This window comes from Drosophila miranda, chromosome 4, assembly GCF_003369915.1.
Source record: "Drosophila miranda strain MSH22 chromosome 4, D.miranda_PacBio2.1, whole genome shotgun sequence".
NCBI lineage: Eukaryota > Metazoa > Arthropoda > Insecta > Diptera > Drosophilidae > Drosophila > Drosophila miranda.
Genome location: NC_046677.1, coordinates 19,314,314 through 19,335,093, shown reverse-complemented (window position 1 = coordinate 19,335,093; position 20,780 = coordinate 19,314,314). Strand labels below are relative to the sequence as shown.

Genomic DNA, 20,780 nt, shown 5'->3' with positions numbered 1-20,780 from the left:
TTTAGTATAAAAAGGACGAAAAATATATGTAGATTAATTTATTTATTGGAAAAGACTCTGTACAATTAAAGCTTCTTAATGACTAGTTCGCTTTGGCTTTGGTAAAGGGTTCCAATCTAAGTTTGATGACGTTGGCGATGACTCTCTGTACTGACCCGTTGTTTTCAATATTTTTGTTTTATAAAAGATATTATTTTCATTTTTTGATAAAATTTCGTCGGTATTAGAAGTAAAGTTTGAAATATTTTTTGATTCCGGCTCCGAACATCTAACGTTTGGGCTATTTAATTCATTTGCGTAGACAAATTTTTTTTCATCACACTGACTCAAATATGTAAGGTTTAATTTTGTTCCTTTGGCTGCACTTTCATTTAAAAGCTGTTGATTACGATTTATAGATTCAATAGCTTTATTTAATGATTTTTGTAGGCTCAATTGGTTTGAATTGTGATCTGTTGATGTTGAAGTTTGAGGAGTAATATCATAAACATTGTTTTTAGAATATGATACAGATTCGTTCAACGCAAACTTTTTCATTAAATTTGGAAGGTTGCTGGTTTCCTCTGAAACAGTAAAATTTTGATTTTCTTTGCATGTGTAGGGTTTGTCATATTGATCTTTTCTAATATTACCTCTTGAAATAGGGTGGTCTTGGTCATGCTTGTGTAATTTGGTATTAGTATTTGAAATAGGATTTTCTTCAAAATTGGTTTCATTGTTATAAGTTTTATTTACGTGTTTTGTAGTAGTAAGATCCAAATCTTTTACAGTTAAAGCATTTGCTTCAATATCTTCAGTATACTGCCATGTTCCATGTGGATGTATTACCTTTGGCTGGTTTTTATTGTAAGTTGTTAATGTGTTACCAACAAACCCAGCCACTATATCTTTGTTATTTGACAAATCTCTTTTTTCATATATAACATTTTCTATGCCATTTCGGCTTTTCGTTGTGGTATCTTTGACGGGGTTTTTAGTCGCGCTCAATTTAACATCGATATCAGATTCTATAGGAGCCAATGATCGTTTTTCTATATTTTGTTTTTCTCTCTTTGCCTCAGAATTTATCAGAGATCCGTATCTCTCTATCTGTAACTTTGTATTAGTATTTGAAATACGATTTTCTTCAAAATTGTTCTCATTGTTTATAGTTTTATTTAAGTGTTTGGTGATTGGAAGATCCAAATCTTTTGTAGTTAAAGCATTTGCTACAATATCTTCAGTACACTCCAGTGATCGTTTTTCTATATTTTGGTTAATTAGATTTTGTTTTTCCCTCTTTGCATCAGAATTTATCGGAGATTCGTATATCTCTATCTGTAATTTGGTGTTAGTATTTGAAATAGGATTTTCTTCAAAATTGTTTTCATTGTTATAAGTTTTATTTACGTGTTTGGTGGTTGAAAGATCCAAATCTTTTATAGTTAAAGCATTTGCTTCAATATCTTCAGTACTTTGCAATGTTCCATGTGGATGTATTACCTTTGGCTGGTTTTTATTGTAAGTTATTAATGTGTTACCAACAAAACCAGCCACTATATCTTTGTTATTTGACAAATCCCTTTTTTCAGATATAACATTTTCTATGCCATTTCGACTTTTTGTTGTGGTTTCTTTGACGGGATTTTTAGTCGAGCCCAATTTAACCTCGATATCAGATTCTATAGGAGCCAATGATCGTTTTTCTATATTTTGTTTTTCTCTCTTTGCCTCAGAATTTATCAGAGATTCGTATCTCTCTATCTGTAATTTTGTATTAGTATTTGAAATACGATTTTCTTCAAAATTGTTCTCATTGTTTATAGTTTTATTTAAGTGTTTGGTGATTGGAAGATCCAAATCTTTTGTAGTTAAAGCATTTGCTACAATATCTTCAGTACACTCCAATGTTCCATGTGGATGTGTTACATTTGGCTGGTTTTTATTGCAATTTGTTAATGTGTTGCCAACAAACCCAGGTACTATTACTTTGTTATTTGACAATTCCCTTTTTCCACATATAACATTTTCTATGCTATTTTGGCTATTAGTTGTGGTATCTTTGACGGGGTTTTTAGTCGCACTCAATTTAACGTCGATATCCGATGCTATAGGAGCCAATGATGGTTTTTCTATATTTTGGTCAATCAGATGTTGTTTTTCCCTCTTTGCATCAGAATTTATCGGAGATTCGTATCTCTCATTAACAAACAGTTCTATTTCATTCGCAAGTGATTTAATGTCAAGTCCTCCGTTATCATTAATTGAAACGTTAATTTCTTTTTCAATATCACTTTGCTAAAATAAAGAAATTGGCATAACATATGTTTATAAACTAAAATGTATGTAATCTTACCAATGGGGAAGGTGGCTGTGGAGCTCGCCTCTTTTTCCGATATTTTGTATTACTTATTGGAATGTTGAAATCTGTATTGACTTCGCATTCAAACGGATTATTACTTGACAAACTAGACTGCGATGATCTGAAAAAGTAAATTACAAAATAAGTCCATTAATTATTAATGATATTGCTTAATGATACTTTTGAAGGTGTCGAAGGTACTCAGTGTCGTCTCCAAAGATCATGTTTCCAAAGCTTTAGTATCATGCAATACCACAAGTACACACAGATGTATCAAGGACGGAGTTGCAGCGACGTTATTACAGTGGCACGAAGGGCAATTGGATCCGAGCTTATTCTGCAGTAAGAAAACCTCGGAGTCTAAAACACGACAGCATAGCTATATACAAGAAGCCAAAGATATTTTTCTCTGGTAAAAAAGAATTTCGTCCGTACATATTTGGAACCAACTATAAGCTCGTAACAGATTGCGACGCAATAACATCGCACGTGTGAATTAGCACAGGGGTAAGCCGATCTATTCGGAAATCTATTTATTTCCAAAATGTCGTTGGAGAACTTCCAGGTATTCGGAAGAAGATATTAGTACCTCGAGTTCAGAGGCTATGTTTCTACAAAGCGTTGTCCATTTAAGATGAAGATAAAAATTCGTAAAAATGCGTTATGGACCGGATAGTGATATACCTCAGCTGATAGAAACGGAGATAGTTGGTGATTTTGTTGAAGAAAGACAAGATGCAAAAGAAAACATTCAGCAGGCACAGAACAGATACAGGGATCAACTCAATAAAAAAGGAGAATTGCGAATACGGATACAAGATCGGAGATGTTCGGAAAGCAGCAAAAGTCGAAGGACCAAACAATACAACCACGAGCAACGATAACATGAAACTATGGAGTTTTTTTAAAGAAAACGAGGACGCATGGTCATTAGGGACTGATGAACAATCAAACCGTAATTTAAACTAAGACCAACGCTAAGAACAGTACAGATTTGCGGGACTTGTCCGCCAGCTCATCCTTGTTATTGACACCTAATGCATGCATATAACATGTGTTAAAGGATTAGGGTTTGACGCGACGCACGTAATTAGTATGATTTTACACTAGGTTTCCTTTTTCTCAAGAGGACTGTATTGTTTGTGATGCGACCTGCTGTCGGGTTCTATTTATGTTTATGAACATCTTGCTCGCGGTCCGCAAAGGTTATGTCCGGTTTTGTTTATATTTTGAACATATGTATATAATATATATAATATGTATATATAGTATTTAGGTTAATATTAAATTCTTCTTGTTACCTTGTAAGCTGCTTCGGAGATGAGTGTCCAGAAAACTGAGTAGTTCTTCGATAATCATCATTTCGATTAAAAAACACATTTAAATCAGACTAAATGAAAATACAACAACAAAAAATCGTTAAAACGTGATTTAAAATCAAACAATGAATAAAACTCGTTACATTTCTTGTTGTATCGATATGCTGCAAAGACCTTCTATGAAATTCTTCGCCGAAGCCCTTTAGATTTGGAGTACTACTATCCAAATCATTTTCACGCATTTTCCAAGCATTATTGTTTACATTTTTCCGTAATATCGGTGGGCTTTCGGATGTTTTATTTATGCCCAATGTCGAGGATTTTTTGGGGGAAAGCGAATAGGAAGACCTAAAAATAAAGAACAATCATTTCAGTAAGTCAGCTTAGTATTTAAGTATATGGACATTTTAATGATTTCGCACGTATCATCTGTACATATTTAACACGGAAAAAAATATGAACAAACTGGATTTTTACTTTAACAGGCTTAACTTATAAGTTGGCGAGCCCTATACGACTAGTCAAAACCCGCAACAGCTCCTTTTCTAATCGATTTTGGGCTCCACATTTTTTTGAATGAGTGCAGGGCAAGATAGTGCAAGGCTTAAACTAACTTAAGAATAACACAGAAATTGGTAACAACCGAAATGTGCGGCTAATGGCCATAATTACTGGCCACATTGGCACCCACCTGGCGGTAACACAGGGGCAGACGGTGGCACAGCATTCTCATGAGTAGAACGCGGGACCAATAGCCGAGCGGTTTCTAACCGGGGTTTTAACCCGCCTTACGATACTCCGGAAGGAGGAGAGGTGGTCGAGCAACTCTATGAACCTAACCTAATCTTTACTACATATTTAGTATTATATTTATGTATAAAAATATCTTTGCCTACGACGTCTTGGTGTATTGCAGTCCGCAAATGTTCATGAGTAATACAAATTCGATTTAAGATCTCGCGAAAAAAAAACGGTTTGAGAGAAAAACTTACCATATATTTTTCAAATTTCCAATTGAAAAGCTCCTTCTTTTATTGTTCCCCTCTTTGCTAAAATTCCAAAATCGGAGACGCCTATGATTATCATTTTCGTAAAACGGATTCAAGTGTTCGGGATAGTTGTGTATTGATATTTCACTGGTATTTCTTCGATTCCAATTCATTGCAAGTCAGTATTTCAGCATTGATAGTTATAATCTAAAAATAAATATGATCTCGTTACGTGAAATTTGTATTAAATTTCCATAAATATAATAAAGTTGCAGCATTAAATTTGATGTTTTCTTTGAAGATCGATTGGAATTTTTTTGTTTAAATGAAATTAGCAATTAGAGATTTATTTCAAAAGGGTTTTTTATCTGGATCGTGAATTAATGTGTTTTATTCCAGTAAACTATCGATTTACATTTGAAAACGCCAAAATTGGTTTTCCCATTTTTGCTAAACGTAAATTTTATTTTTTTTTAATACTTATTACACAGAAATGAAAAGTAAACTTCGACTTTTTTATAATTTCATGGCTTACTATAACCAGATGTAAGAATCAAAAGTTATGTGACACCCTAAATCTAATCCATCCCCTGTTTTCGCAAATTTGTATCATCTATGCTTAATTCCCGCTCGTTTTTTTTTTTTTTTTTTGTTCTAACTAAAATATTGAAATTTCCAAAAATGAGGCAGTTTTATTGAAGGGAAATATCGCTAAACAATTTGGGAATAAAACACTATTGATAGCCAAAAGTTTTAAAAACTGGAGCACACACAATTCAATTCGTACGAAAATGTAGTAAATAATCGTAGTCGCAATGGTTTGCGAATGTCGAAACGTGACAATACTTTTGTTTTGTACTGGATAGACCTGCGGCAACTTTTGTGTTATTGTGCTAAATACTATGTGAAAATCACATACGTAAACATCTTACGAACAAATTTGACATTTATAATTAAATTAGCTTTTGACCGATTTAGATGTTCGGAAATCTATCTTAATAATATGATTGAAGCAAACAAAAATCATAGACTTTTTATGTCATTTTAAGTTCAAAGTTGAATCGATCATCCAGGGTTATTAATGTTATAGTTGTATAGCATTCAAACAGAGTATCGGATATCGGAACAGTTCAACGCGTATTTAGAACCAGAATATAAATTTGTACCTAGCCTGTAGATACATGTGTAGTTGTTATTTCAGCTCTCTTGGTACTGTCTGAGCAATTACGTCACACTCGTGGATTGTTGACCCAAGTAATACGTGTATGTCTAAATTTATACATATCTGTATACATATATGTATATACATATGTATATGTACATGTATTATTCATTATTACTTGTGCTTACCAGGTATCGGTAGTTCTATACATATGTACATATGTAAATACACACATAGCCCTCTTCGAAAAAATGATCGTGAGCGACATAAAGTAAAAGTGCTCTTCTATTTTAATAGATGATGTATTTAGGAAAAAATGTACTGCAAAAAGTTGTAGATACATACATACATATGTATGTATGTATGTAGATTTGAAATACGGCTGATATCAATATTTCACCTTTTTAATTATATCATATATTTAGTCATTATTTTCATACATTCATATTTACATATACGGGTTTTTTGCTATATTTCCTAAGAAATTAAGGCATATCTCGGTTCATAAAAAGATATGTATGTATGTATGTACACACATTCACAAATAAAAAATGTACGCTCATTAAAACAAAGAAACGTTTTTATATTCCTAGTTACGTACAGATCTTCATGTTTGTTTATATTTTGATGTTTTTTGTGATAAACTCCAGCCGTTAGTCTAGCCTTGAGCTTTTTCGCGATACTCACGCGCCGAGTTATACTTTAAGACTAAATAAAATATTTGTAGATGATTTCATTTCTATGCATGTACATTTTTATGTATAGGTTAAAGCTTTTTAATATTCATAGGGCTTTTTATAATTCAAATAAATACGTGTAATTGATAAATACATACGTATACATATGTAAATATTTAAATACATAACAAGTTATAAAAGGTGTGTTAGTCCAGCGTTGCTGGTAGTTTTCAATATACGAGTATATATGACATATAAGGCAGTATGTCTAAGAGAGAATAATAACCCGATTCATCATTTGGCTACATACATATGTACATATATTTTCAGAATGTGCCGAATGACGTTAGCTCGCTGTACAAATTTTTTGTTATACCAAATAGGTTAGGTTAGGTTAGGTAGAGACGGCCGCCAAGCTCGCTCGGAGCCCAGCACACTTAGGCCGGTTTCGGCCCGTTGTGATACCGCTTGGGATCATTCCCTCCCTGCAGATGAGACTTCATGTCAACAGTTGTCCCATCCAGATGCCCTTATAAAGTTGACGATCTTTCTGGGACACAGCGTGGACATCTCCGAGATGTCGTTCAGAAAGGCAGAGCCCAAGTGATGCAGCCTCCTTCTGCTGAGAGCTGGACAGGAACAGAACAGGTGTTCCACTGTTTCCTCCTCGTCTTCGTCTCTGCAGCTGCGGCAGAAATCATTGTATGGGGCACCCAGCCTGTTTGCGTGGGTGCCTACTAGCCAGTGTCCTGTGAGGGAACGTATGACTGCGCTGCACCTTTCCCTGCCTAGTTTGCAGAGCTCTGAGGTGCGCTTCCTATCTATGGTCGGCCATGTTTGCCGAGCTGTGCGACAACGTGGCCCTATTTGCCACTTGTTGTCTATCAGTCGCGTGTACTGCTCCTTTATGATGAGCTTGCAGGTGGCCATAGGCATACAAATATCCTCCTTATCTTGGAGAAGGGGGGTTGTAGTGCCAGATCTGGCCAGCTCGTCCGCTTTGCAGTTGCCCTCGATATCCCGGTGGCCCGGGACCCATATAAGGCTGATAGCAAATTGCTGAGCCATCTCGTGAAGAGATCTGCGGCACTTCGCCACAGTAGCCGAGTTCGAAGAGATCGCGTTAAGTGATCTGATCGCAGCTTGGCTGTCGCTATACCAAATAAGAAATAAAGGAAATCATTCCGCGGTTTTAATAATAATAATATTAATATAAATGTAAACTATTATTAATGCTACAATACCACCACTTGTTGCAAAAACTTTAAACAATTGATACACAATTCCATAATATCACATTTAATTCTTAACGGCTTCTGGCTTAAAGCCAGCTAAGAATGTGCAAAGTATAGGCAAAAACCTTTTGGTTTTCCGTATGAGCCCCGATGAGCGCCTAGATCTCAGAGATTATAAAAGCTGGAGCAGCCAAATTGTAATGTATCCAGACTTTTGTTATATCACACTACTTAAAGTGTGTTTCAAAATTTCGTCCGCCCTAATAAAGGACACAATTTTGAAGACAAGCAAAAACTATCATAGAAAATTATAGTAAATAACCACCAGATTGCCGAATCAGGCTCAGATCGGAAAATTTTTATAGCCAAAAGGAACTATCTGGCTATCTACCTTTAATACGCGAGCGAGGTTGTCTGAGAGAATTTCGTTTTCAGATGAAAGTTATTGACTAATATTTTGGCTCGGTTGAAATTTCCACTGAAGTGCCCATATATATAATTAGTTATTTCAATTTTCTGACTATATCTGCTCGTCAGTCCGTCCATATTTATTTATTTATTTTATCCTGTGATTATTAATATCCCTTTTATATATTATATACCTATTTATTTAAATACCTACTCACATATATATATATATATATATCCAAGAGAAGCGTAGCGCTACTGGGCGTATATCCCAGCCGATCTGAATAGCGGATCTGAAAAAAAGAGGACATCAAGACAGAGCTTTAATACAATTCATAAATACCACCTTAATTAATAATTTAAAGTCGATTCTTAGGTGTAGGATAATTAAAAATTATAAATTTTGTATGTAAATTTGTGTCTGTAATCTGTGACCGTCAAAAAGCTATGTGTAGGGGGTGGATCCTGTGGACGTGGCGCCAACGCAGTCGAGGTGGAAGCGAAGAAAAATAGTTGGGGGCGTTTTCAATATATAAAAGCATATTTTACTAGTATAATTTGTGTTATATTATACGCGTTATATTGGCTTGGAGCAACTTCTCGTTCTTCGGGCGTAAAAAGCAGCGGCAGGTCTTTAACGGATGGACTCCTGAGCAGTTTTGGCAATTTTTTGGCAGTTTTGGCGCAAAACTAGGATTAAATAAAGAAGTCGAAGGTCAAAGGCACATTCACGTAATTGTTGGACGGAACTGGAGGAAAGAGAACGACCTTTAAAACAGGTATTTTAAGGAAACCACGGGCGGTTTGGATATCCACCACGTTAATTGGCATTTTTATTTTCCTGTTTGACAACAGAATTGTCGTCGCCGTCTGGCCTTGTGGAATCCCTTGAGGTATTCCTCTGTCCACCCCTGGCAAATCTTTTGGTTGATGGCAAATACTGCCATCGGATCTTCCGATATCGGTGATAGCGGCGTTGATATAGGAATGCTTCAATCTTCGTGAAAAGCGTGGAAAGTTCTCTAATGTATACTTCCGTGTGGACTTGGCTTTCAAGAAGGGACTTTTGAAACTCATCACCCCGGCTTCCCACTGACCTTTTATATGGCTGAGACTGATGTGATGAAACGCCAAGAGTCCGCTGAACGCTTCCAGGAAAAAACAAGAGAAGGCCGCGAGAAATTTCTTCTCTGTGAGTTCGGATGTGGGCTCCAAATGAATGAAGAGTTTTCCGCTGTGTGAAGGCGAGACAGCCGACAAATTTGTGGAAGAATAACTGGACGACGTTCGACATACTTTAGAAATTTAGAACCTGCGACCCTGCCACATGCACTTAGTCGCGGCGCTTTTGCAAACAAGCAGGTCCATGCGACCAAAGTTGGTTATCAACTAGTTCTTGTAAGAATATGCATCTACTGGCTAAGTCCTCGGGGCTATTCACACTGACGAATCCATCTCGGGGTCCGTAAAGTTTTTCCCTCTTCGATAATTTCCGTTATTCCACAATATAGGATGTTCCTAAACCGCTCGATTCTATGCGATACTTTTCCGATAGTTTACAAATGCAGCCCTTAAAAACAATGGCAATAAAAAATTGTTCGCGCCTAAACATATTTCAAATCTTAATTAAAATTTCAAATCGTTGAAAATAAAAAGAAGACAAATAAAATAGAAACGCTACACGCATGTCGAAATAAACTGCATAGATGGAAAATCTCGGTTTAAACATTTGGCATGATAATAATGCGGATTTGCTTGGGTCCCCAAATAATGTTTGGGAATTGCTTGAAGTCCCGAAGGAGCAGCCGATGTTACAGGCGGAGCGAAGGCCATACCAACTTCCGAACAGAGCTGCCGCAAGAGCTGGTGGTCAAGAGAGTAAAGTTTGTTGCACACATACATATGTATATGTTCACTAGCAAATCGGGGTTTCACATCTGTCAAAAAATCTCACCATTCCTCCGGGATGTGCTCAATGTACAAAGCTTATTATGGGCATTACAATTGGATTGTGGAATAACAGAAATTTTCGAAAAGAAAAAACGTTACGAACCATTCCAGAAACGGATGGTGGATGCCCACCTGTAGGAATAGGCTATTAAGTTCAAACTTCTTCAAATATTTAAATTTCTATCTATAATTGTCGTTTATACAAAGATTGTTAAATATTTATATATACCTTGAACAACGTCTCACTAACATGCCTATACGAATAGCATCTATAACAAAAACATTTAAAAATACTTCTTTTCTGAAGCTTTAAAAATTATGGTTTTGAGAAATATAATGCAAAAACATAAGTTTTGTATTCGCGCCACCCTTATTTGGAACTCGGTTGGAAGAATCCCCGGTGTCACCCCATATATAACACTTTAATGCTACAATTTACCAAAATTTATTTTAATTTTTATATTATATCAAATTTAAATAATTAAACTAGCTCCACCGATAATGTGCATATGCGCGATTACCTTCACACTGTTTATGCACATCATCTTTTTTTTTTATAACTCTACCTTGGCCATGGGCAGCGTCCAGAATTTCCCAAGCTAATCTCTCTGGAAGACATACTTTCTTATCTTTTTCAAAAGCTGCATCTAAAAGCCATTTCATAGCCAGAAAATAAGATCTTTTTTTTGTTATAGGCACCGGGACTTGATAGTTCACACCACCACGTTTTATAGATGTCAACTGAAGCAATGGTCTACTATTTTCGACTGCCTCTATTAGTAGCTTTTCAGCATTAGTGTTAACATTTTGTTTATCTGTTGGGCTCAAGTGCAAACGCTCAGTTTGTGCACGTTTGATTATTTCGAATGTTCTTGACAAAAGTCCTCGGGCCAAGACTCTATTTCCATTTTTTGTTATATAATTAATCATTTTTAGTTTGATTTCGTCGCTAAAGACAGTATCAGAATGATTGTTTAGAGCTGCTTTTATCGGTATATGGTAAAACTTAGTGAGTTCACTCTTATTCAAATCTTCCATATCTTTTTTTTTAAGAGGGTCACCGTAATGTTGGGGAAACATAGACATCGAGCGACAACTAAAATAAACAAAATTTCTGTTTATAGATTGCAACATACAAGGTGAATGGGAACACTTTACCCATAGATGGAAGATTGAATAGCGATCCTATAAAACACAGCCATGGCGAAAACACACACGATTTTTCTCGTTTCTGGTATCAAATGTGTGAACAATTTTCAATCATGTAAGAATGAACTGGCCCAGTGTGACCAAAGAGGGTATATTTAAATAGTATCGATATATATATTTTGGGTATTCCCGTATAAATTGAATAGCAGGTGTTCCATCTAAGATGTCTTGATTTAAATAAAATTAAAAAATTAAAATTAAATTTTATCACGCTGTATATTTATGATACAAGCAAATCAGATGCTTTTGCTGGCCAGAAACGAATATAAAACTAAATATATTTTTTGTTTGGACGTTGACATGCAATGACTGCATCTTTCAGTTGCAGTTACTGCACCGTCAAGTGGCCCGTGTGACACCAGCAGAAGGCTGTTACGCGCGGATCCCAGGCAAAACGCAGCATGACGCGCGGTGCGTAGCCGAACCAAACGCGAACATGCAAGAAAGATAGCTATTAGACTAACATTCGAGGAAAATTAGCACTAAACTTACTAAGAAACTAAGCATGCAATCAAAATACAAATACCACTACAGTTACTAATTAATAGAAAGGTGTGTAAGGATTAATAATTTAATAAGAGGAAGAGAATTACTGTTGGATATAATATGGTAGAGGGAATTGTAATCCGAGCATAAGACCCTAAACGGTTCATGCAATGAATAATTCGATCTACAAAGTGGAAGGAACAACGGTATAAAATTTCTAGTCAGTCTAATAGGAATCGTGAAGTTTATGCGGCTCAACAGATCAGGGCTGTCTATGTCACCCCTGATCAAGTTGTGCATAAATATCACACCATATCATATCAGATCATGACGATGACTAAATTTTATGAAAACGACAGCGCCTAAAAATGGAAACGGAACGTTTTGGCTGAAAACGAAAAATAAGTGATAGCCGGCGCCTTCCTGAATATAATAATATAGCATACAGGTGATCTTCCGTGTCGCACTGTGTTAAGCTTTCATTTAATTTAATTAACTTGTTTACGGAAAACTTAAATAAATTGTCATATAACAAAACGCGGTTGATTGTATGCCAATGATAAATTCCTACTAGGAGAAAAACACATTTTACAACTGTGGGCAGAAAATATATAATATGAAAAATTATCAATTATCAATTTTTAATAATTTTAAAAATTACTGATCAATGAGTGTACCAATACATATTGACTTATATGTGCAAAGTCTAAGTATGAAAGGCCTCGCAGGGACGTTTGGGCCTTGACGTTTGGGAAATAATTATTAACAGCTGTCGATAAGTTCTCAACTTTTGATTTAGTACAACTGATATAATCCTGCAGATAATTCACTTTTACAAGGAATTATAAGGAATTAATGGTAGAAAGGCCAGATGTCTACAAAGGAGGATCGATAACACTGTTGTAACGTGCAACGAGTCCTGTTCGAAATCGGGCGTTCCGATTTGAGAGAGCTGGGCACGCTAATAATTATCCGGCTCTAGCTCGTGTTGCTCCCTCAGATCAACCCAGACTCGAGGCTTCAATTACTAACAATATTGCCAGAATTTAGCGTGCTGCGACTTGTGCTAGAACGGTAGATTTGACGAGAAGAAGATACGAAGCTAAAGAGGATAGAGAACAGGAAGAGAGAGGGAAGCGAAAGGAAAGAAGGATAAAGAGGAAAGGGAAGTGAGAACCAAGGAAAACGGAGAGACATCGGTGTATTTGTCCGCAGATGTTATGCGGAGTCTGGACCCACCCTGCCTTTGGTCATCCTCACGGAATAGCCGTTCTTCGATGACCCCTTTTGGACCCTTTTACGAAAACGCGCGAGCTAGCATTGAGTCCATTTTGTTCTTTTATCTAAACTTCAACATTATTTCCTTAAAACAAAAATTAAATCCGATATGGCAACATAGTAAATGATCTTAATAACTACTAAAATAGGTGATTCGTAATGGTTGGGTATATGAGGAAATTTGATAATGTAATGAGTATATATAATAAGACTGTAATTCGAGCTAAATTCGAATTAAATTCATAAATTTCGCTTTTCGCATAACATGGGAAAATCATTGAATACTTTAAGTTCGTTACTTTCGCTTTTCGCACAAATGTGGAAAAATCATTAAATCTTTTAACTTCTGAGTGAGTCGAAAATCAAAGAGGCGGTCTGGCTGACACAACGTGATCTCCTATGCGGAGTTCAGTCGATGACCGGATGCAGATGGCATCTCTAATTAGCCAACGATCAGATCACTCAAGGCACAGCCTCAATAGGCAGGGGTCAGAGGTTTCTAATTCGCGAGGTTGGGCAAGGATCAGTTGGTTTTCAAAACTACGTACATTTCAACTTTTGGAAGGTATGCTTACCCACTCACTGTTCAATTTCCAACGACGAAAGATCGATCTTCCGGCGCAGGCTGAAAACAAGCGTTAATTCGGAAAGGTGGTTTACAGTACGGAGACTCTATCTCTTGCTACAACTCAGAATTCCTAACTTCGACCTACTCCTTGTATGTGGAGCCCCAGAACTTTTGGGGGAATTTTCTCCCTGACAATTCAATCCGAACTTACTGACAACAATAGCTTGTGAATATTTATAAAGATAGATTGAGCATGATATGAGTTTAACGAATGTGTAACGAAAAGGAATTAAACTAGCGATGTCTTAAAAATACTTATAACTGCAAATTCTGAACACATTTCCCGAACTCCCAGTGGGAACTTGAACGTTACTGAGGTGGGCTGATAATTATTCTTCATGAATATACAAATTTTGTGAGATTTTTATACTTTAAACATTAGGATGGTAATAGACGAGGCTAGCATACGCTGAACCCCATGATTTGGTGAACTGTGCTCCCTGAAGCTGCCGGAAGAGGAATCCTGGACAGAGTCGGGGCGAAGAGGACAGCCGAAGGCGGAGAATTCCGCCTCTGTTTGGCCGACGATTGGGCAAACAGGAAAACGATGGCCGCAGGTGGCTTTATCACTGTAGCATGGTCTGCGTTCGGCAACCAAGGAAACGATGGCCGCAGGTGGCTTTAGCACTGCAGCATGGTCTGCGCTCGGGCAACCAAGAGAAAGATGGCCGCAGGTGGCTTTAGCACTGCAGCATGGTCTGCGCTCGGGCAACCAAGAGAACGATGGCCGCAGGTGGCTTTAGCACTGCAGCATCTCTGATTTGCTCCTGCTTCTTCTTCACGCGACTTGGCGCGCGCTGCTGTTTAACCCTGTCTAGGGTGCTCCTCGCAGGCGAAGGGTCCCAAGCGGGAAGGCGTTTGCTTATTCCAGCCCCCGGCTGACTGCGCTCTGCGGCTTACTTAGCCGGCGACTGGACGATGGGGTGCGTTTAAATAGCGTGGGTCGCTGCCCCACGCAACAAGCGAAAGACCGTCCGGTCTTTGGAGCTGTGGCGTCTTTTTTCCGAGCGGGATCTGTCGCGAGACTCCCGTGCCCCGCCACTCCACTTGTACGAGCAAGGGAATCAGCGGGTGCGTGAGCTGCAGAAAATCAGATGAAAACCTGTTCTGTGGATTTTTCCAATCGCACTCACCCAAAATATCGCGATCAACCGAAAGGTATGTCTTTTCCGTACCGTGTCGAGTTGTTTCACAAGGGAATTTTCCTATGATGGCACTTCTTACAAAAGATTCGTTTGCGCGCACAACCGTTCTCGACGAGATCTTTAACCGAAAAAGGAATTTGCCATGGCCTGTCAGATGTCCAAAGACCTTTTACGTATAACAGTCCAGTCCACTAACCGGACAAAATACGACCAGTAGACGATAGCGATGACAAAAGTACACACATACACACACAAGAACCTGCTGACTATGAGTGCGGCATTAGGAGTTCACCATAGGCAAGCCAGGGTTTAAAATTCCTTGGGTCAGCTTTGAAAGTTTTCGCAGATACACCGGAGTTTGATGACCTACACCATAAGCTACAGATTCCAAAAAATTCAAGGACTCAGACTCGGAGAAATGCCCGAGACAAAATAAAGCACCACGACTGTCAACCAGTTGATAAAAGTAACAAGAAACGAGGAACTAGACACATCACACCTCTGCGAGACCCTTGTGGTAATTTTAACTCATGAAATCCAGAACCTTTAGAAAAATAAATACTATAAATAAATCCATTATCGACAGTGTTGGTCGTTTGTTGGTTTACCAACATAGGGGCTGAAGGACATCGCAATATTTAATAATGATTTAATAATGAGCTCTAACTGTATTAAATTTGATTTAATTAAATTATTCATAATTAATTTAAAATACATTTTTATAGAGTATGCAAAATTATAGCATTACACTATGGATTACACTGTTTGCATATAGAAAGCTTTAATGTTTAGTTTAAATGAAACCCCTTTTCTTTTGTTGCTGTTAACAGCCGCTCCTTCATTATTTTTTCGGTTGGGTAGTCTGGAAGCTTTAAATAATGAACACAAGTATTTACAGAGGGATAGCTTCCAACACCTGCATCTACTTTTCGAACAACTGTAAGTCGAGGATGTAGATTTGAAAGTCCTCCTGGGGGTAAACTACTGCAACCAGTTGTGAACTGTAGAAAAGCTTTCCGTTCATTTCCTGACATGCCTAATAGAACGTTTACAAAACGGAGGAACCCAGGGCTAAAAAAAAAGAGATTACTTTTTCGTATTTGATTAACAATATTTTTTTGGTTTACCTATCTTTGGAGTAGCCAAGTTTTGGTTCAGTATATGAAATAATATCTTCTCGATTCCAATGTGGATATTGTTCACCACAAATCATTAAACGAGCCTCAGCCGCGGAGAACGCAGTCAGTTTTTTTAGCGGAAAAACTTCATTAAATCCATCACTGAAAGCTTTCATCTGCTTAGCAATTCCATCCTGTAAAATAAAGTTAAGAAGCAGTTCGCAATATGCCTCCAGATTGTTAATGGTGACATTTATTGATGATCCATTTGGTAACAGCTCGGCTTGTGTATATCCATATATTGAAGAACTTGGTAAATACGTGAATGTAAGTGCTAGGTCTTCCAGAGCGACTTCTAATCCATTTTTGGTGCATAGCTTAAGGTCATTTATTAGTTCTTGTTTTCTTTCCAAGCTTATACTGCAGTCAAAATCAATTATATAATTAATCATTTTTAGTTTGATTTCGTCGCTAAAGACAGTATCAGAATGATTGTTTAGAGCTGCTTTTATCGGTATATGGTAAAACTTAGTGAGTTCACTCTTATTCAAATCTTCCATATCTTTTTTTTTAAGAGGGTCACCGTAATGTTGGGGAAACATAGACATCGAGCGACAACTAAAATAAACAAAATTTCTGTTTATAGATTGCAACATACAAGGTGAATGGGAACACTTTACCCATAGATGGAAGATTGAATAGCGATCCTATAAAACACAGCCATGGCGAAAACACACACGATTTTTCTCGTTTCTGGTATCAAATGTGTGAACAATTTTCAATCATGTAAGAATGAACTGGCCCAGTGTGACCAAAGAGGGTATATTTAAATAGTATCGATATATATATTTTGGGTATTCCCGTATAAATTGAATAGCAGGTGTTCCATCTAAGATGTCTTGATTTAAATAAAATTAAAAAATTAAAATTAAATTTTATCACGCTGTATATTTATGATACAAGCAAATCAGATGCTTTTGCTGGCCAGAAACGAATATAAAACTAAATATATTTTTTGTTTGGACGTTGACATGCAATGACTGCATCTTTCAGTTGCAGTTACTGCACCGTCAAGTGGCCCGTGTGACACCAGCAGAAGGCTGTTACGCGCGGATCCCAGGCAAAACGCAGCCCTCCTGCCGCCCAACCGACCGAGGGGCGCTGCCGCATGACGCGCGGTGCGTAGCCGAACCAAACGCGAACATGCAAGAAAGATAGCTATTAGACGAGGAAAATTAGCACTAAACTTACTAAGAAACTAAGCATGCAATCAAAATACAAATACCACTACAGTTACTAATTAATAGAAAGGTGTGTAAGGATTAATAATTTAATAAGAGGAAGAGAATTACTGTTGGATATAATATGGTAGAGGGAATTGTAATCCGAGCATAAGACCCTAAACGGTTCATGCAATGAATAATTCGATCTACAAAGTGGAAGGAACAACGGTATAAAATTTCTAGTCAGTCTAATAGGAATCGTGAAGTTTATGCGGCTCAACAGATCAGGGCTGTCTATGTCACCCCAGATCAAGTTGTGCATAAATATCACACCATATCATATCAGATCATGACGATGACTAAATTTTATGAAAACGACAGCGCCTAAAAATGGAAACGGAACGTTTTGGCTGAAAACGAAAAATAAGTGATAGCCGGCGCCTTCCTGAATATAATAATATAGCATACAGGTGATCTTCCGTGTCGCACTGTGTTAAGCTTTCATTTAATTTAATTAACTTGTTTACGGAAAACTTAAATAAATTGTCATATAACAAAACGCGGTTGATTGTATGCCAATGATAAATTCCTACTAGGAGAAAAACACATTTTACAACTGTGGGCAGAAAATATATAATATGAAAAATTATCAATTATCAATTTTTAATAATTTTAAAAATTACTGATCAATGAGTGTACCAATACATATTGACTTATATGTGCAAAGTCTAAGTATGAAAGGCCTCGCAGGGACGTTTGGGCCTTGACGTTTGGGAAATAATTATTAACAGCTGTCGATAAGTTCTCAACTTTTGATTTAGTACAACTGATATAATCCTGCAGATAATTCACTTTTACAAGGAATTATAAGGAATTAATGGTAGAAAGGCCAGATGTCTACAAAGGAGGATCGATAACACTGTTGTAACGTGCAACGAGTCCTGTTCGAAATCGGGCGTTCCGATTTGAGAGAGCTGGGCACGCTAATAATTATCCGGCTCTAGCTCGTGTTGCTCCCTCAGATCAACCCAGACTCGAGGCTTCAATTACTAACAATATTGCCAGAATTTAGCGTGCTGCGACTTGTGCTAGAACGGTAGATTTGACGAGAAGAAGATACGAAGCTAAAGAGGATAGAGAACAGGAAGAGAGAGGGAAGCGAAAGGAAAGAAGGATAAAGAGGAAAGGGAAGTGAGAACCAAGGAAAACGGAGAGACATCGGTGTATTTGTCCGCAGATGTTATGCGGAGTCTGGACCCACCCTGCCTTTGGTCATCCTCACGGAATAGCCGTTCTTCGATGACCCCTTTTGGACCCTTTTACGAAAACGCGCGAGCTAGCATTGAGTCCATTTTGTTCTTTTATCTAAACTTCAACATTATTTCCTTAAAACAAAAATTAAATCCGATATGGCAACATAGTAAATGATCTTAATAACTACTAAAATAGGTGATTCGTAATGGTTGGGTATATGAGGAAATTTGATAATGTAATGAGTATATATAATAAGACTGTAATTCGAGCTAAATTCTAATTAAATTCATAAATTTCGCTTTTCGCATAACATGGGAAAATCATTGAATACTTTAAGTTCGTTACTTTCGCTTTTCGCACAAATGTGGAAAAATCATTAAATCTTTTAACTTCTGAGTGAGTCGAAAATCAAAGAGGCGGTCTGGCTGACACAACGTGATCTCCTATGCGGAGTTCAGTCGATGACCGGATGCAGATGGCATCTCTAATTAGCCAACGATCAGATCACTCAAGGCACAGCCTCAATAGGCAGGGGTCAGAGGTTTCTAATTCGCGAGGTTGGGCAAGGATCAGTTGGTTTTCAAAACTACGTACATTTCAACTTTTGGAAGGTATGCTTACCCACTCACTGTTCAATTTCCAACGACGAAAGATCGATCTTCCGGCGCAGGCTGAAAACAAGCGTTAATTCGGAAAGGTGGTTTACAGTACGGAGACTCTATCTCTTGCTACAACTCAGAATTCCTAACTTCGACCTACTCCTTGTATGTGGAGCCCCAGAACTTTTGGGGGAATTTTCTCCCTGACAATTCAATCCGAACTTACTGACAACAATAGCTTGTGAATATTTATAAAGATAGATTGAGCATGATATGAGTTTAACGAATGTGTAACGAAAAGGAATTAAACTAGCGATGTCTTAACAATACTTATAACTGCAAATTCTGAACACATTTCCCGAACTCCCAGTGGGAACTTGAACGTTACTGAGGTGGGCTGATAATTATTCTTCATGAATATACAAATTTTGTGAGATTTTTATACTTTAAACATTAGGATGGTAATAGACGAGGCTAGCATACGCTGAACCCCATGATTTGGTGAACTGTGCTCCCTGAAGCTGCCGGAAGAGGAATCCTGGACAGAGTCGGGGCGAAGAGGACAGCCGAAGGCGGAGAATTCCGCCTCTGTTTGGCCGACGATTGGGCAAACAGGAAAACGATGGCCGCAGGTGGCTTTATCACTGTAGCATGGTCTGCGTTCGGCAACCAAGGAAACGATGGCCGCAGGTGGCTTTAGCACTGCAGCATGGTCTGCGCTCGGGCAACCAAGAGAAAGATGGCCGCAGGTGGCTTTAGCACTGCAGCATGGTCTGCGCTCGGGCAACCAAGAGAACGATGGCCGCAGGTGGCTTTAGCACTGCAGCATCTCTGATTTGCTCCTGCTTCTTCTTCACGCGACTTGGCGCGCGCTGCTGTTTAACCCTGTCTAGGGTGCTCCTCGCAGGCGAAGGGTCCCAAGCGGGAAGGCGTTTGCTTATTCCAGCCCCCGGCTGACTGCGCTCTGCGGCTTACTTAGCCGGCGACTGGACGATGGGGTGCGTTTAAATAGCGTGGGTCGCTGCCCCACGCAACAAGCGAAAGACCGTCCGGTCTTTGGAGCTGTGGCGTCTTTTTTCCGAGCGGGATCTGTCGCGAGACTCCCGTGCCCCGCCACTCCACTTGTACGAGCAAGGGAATCAGCGGGTGCGTGAGCTGCAGAAAATCAGATGAAAACCTGTTCTGTGGATTTTTCCAATCGCACTCACCCAAAATATCGCGATCAACCGAAAGGTATGTCTTTTCCGTACCGTGTCGAGTTGTTTCACAAGGGAATTTTCATATGATGGCACTTCTTACAAAAGATTCGTTTGCGCGCACAACCGTTCTCGACGAGATCTTTAACCGAAAAAGGAATTTGCCATGGCCTGTCAGATGTCCAAAGACCTTTTACGTATAACAGTCCAGTCCACTAACCGGACAAAATACGACCAGTAGACGATAGCGATGACAAAAGTACACACATACACACACAAGAACCTGCTGACTATGAGTGCGGCATTAGGAGTTCACCATAGGCAAGCCAGGGTTTAAAATTCCTTGGGTCAGCTTTGAAAGTTTTCGCAGATACACCGGAGTTTGCTGACCTACACCATAAGCTACAGATTCCAAAAAATTCAAGGACTCAGACTCGGAGAAATGCCCGAGACAAAATAAAGCACCACGACTGTCAACCAGTTGATAAAAGTAACAAGAAACGAGGAACTAGACACATCACACCTCTGCGAGACCCTTGTGGTAATTTTAACTCATGAAATCC

General features: G+C 38.2%; 3 protein-coding genes and 1 long non-coding RNA gene across 5 annotated transcripts; 1 reads left to right on the top strand and 3 right to left on the bottom strand.

The window, feature by feature from the left end:
* Nucleotides 1–23: 23 nt before the first annotated feature.
* LOC108161319 (putative uncharacterized protein DDB_G0282133) lies at nt 24–6,529 on the bottom strand. 2 transcript variants are annotated; one of them, XM_017295545.2, is made up of 6 exons: nt 6,413–6,529; nt 4,653–4,856; nt 3,804–4,008; nt 3,643–3,731; nt 2,336–2,462; nt 24–2,277 (listed from the first exon to the last, which is right to left on the bottom strand). In XM_017295545.2, exons 2-6 carry the CDS (start codon nt 4,820–4,822, stop codon nt 76–78), a joined length of 2,793 nt encoding a protein of 930 aa, XP_017151034.2. In that variant the 5' UTR covers nt 4,823–4,856; nt 6,413–6,529; the 3' UTR covers nt 24–75. The 2 variants fall into 2 exon arrangements, with proteins under 2 accessions (XP_017151034.2, XP_033249678.1); XM_033393787.1 differs by lacking the exon at nt 6,413–6,529 and having other exon boundaries at nt 24–1,217; nt 1,872–2,277.
* A 3,057-nt stretch (nt 6,530–9,586) lies between these two features.
* On the top strand, nt 9,587–11,323 carry LOC117188989. The gene is made up of 2 exons (XR_004473044.1): nt 9,587–10,009; nt 11,206–11,323. It is a non-coding gene; the product is annotated as an uncharacterized LOC117188989 (long non-coding RNA).
* Nucleotides 10,514–11,327, bottom strand: LOC108161332 (28S ribosomal protein S7, mitochondrial). The gene is made up of 2 exons (XM_017295570.2): nt 11,240–11,327; nt 10,514–11,177 (listed from the first exon to the last, which is right to left on the bottom strand). Exons 1-2 carry the CDS (start codon nt 11,281–11,283, stop codon nt 10,568–10,570), a joined length of 654 nt encoding a protein of 217 aa, XP_017151059.1. The 5' UTR covers nt 11,284–11,327; the 3' UTR covers nt 10,514–10,567.
* A 4,088-nt stretch (nt 11,328–15,415) lies between these two features.
* LOC117188988 (E3 ubiquitin-protein ligase Ufd4-like) lies at nt 15,416–16,757 on the bottom strand. Its single transcript, XM_033393791.1, has 3 exons — nt 16,626–16,757; nt 15,955–16,563; nt 15,416–15,898 (listed from the first exon to the last, which is right to left on the bottom strand). Exons 1-3 carry the CDS (start codon nt 16,667–16,669, stop codon nt 15,616–15,618), a joined length of 936 nt encoding a protein of 311 aa, XP_033249682.1. The 5' UTR covers nt 16,670–16,757; the 3' UTR covers nt 15,416–15,615.
* Nucleotides 16,758–20,780: the final 4,023 nt, after the last annotated feature.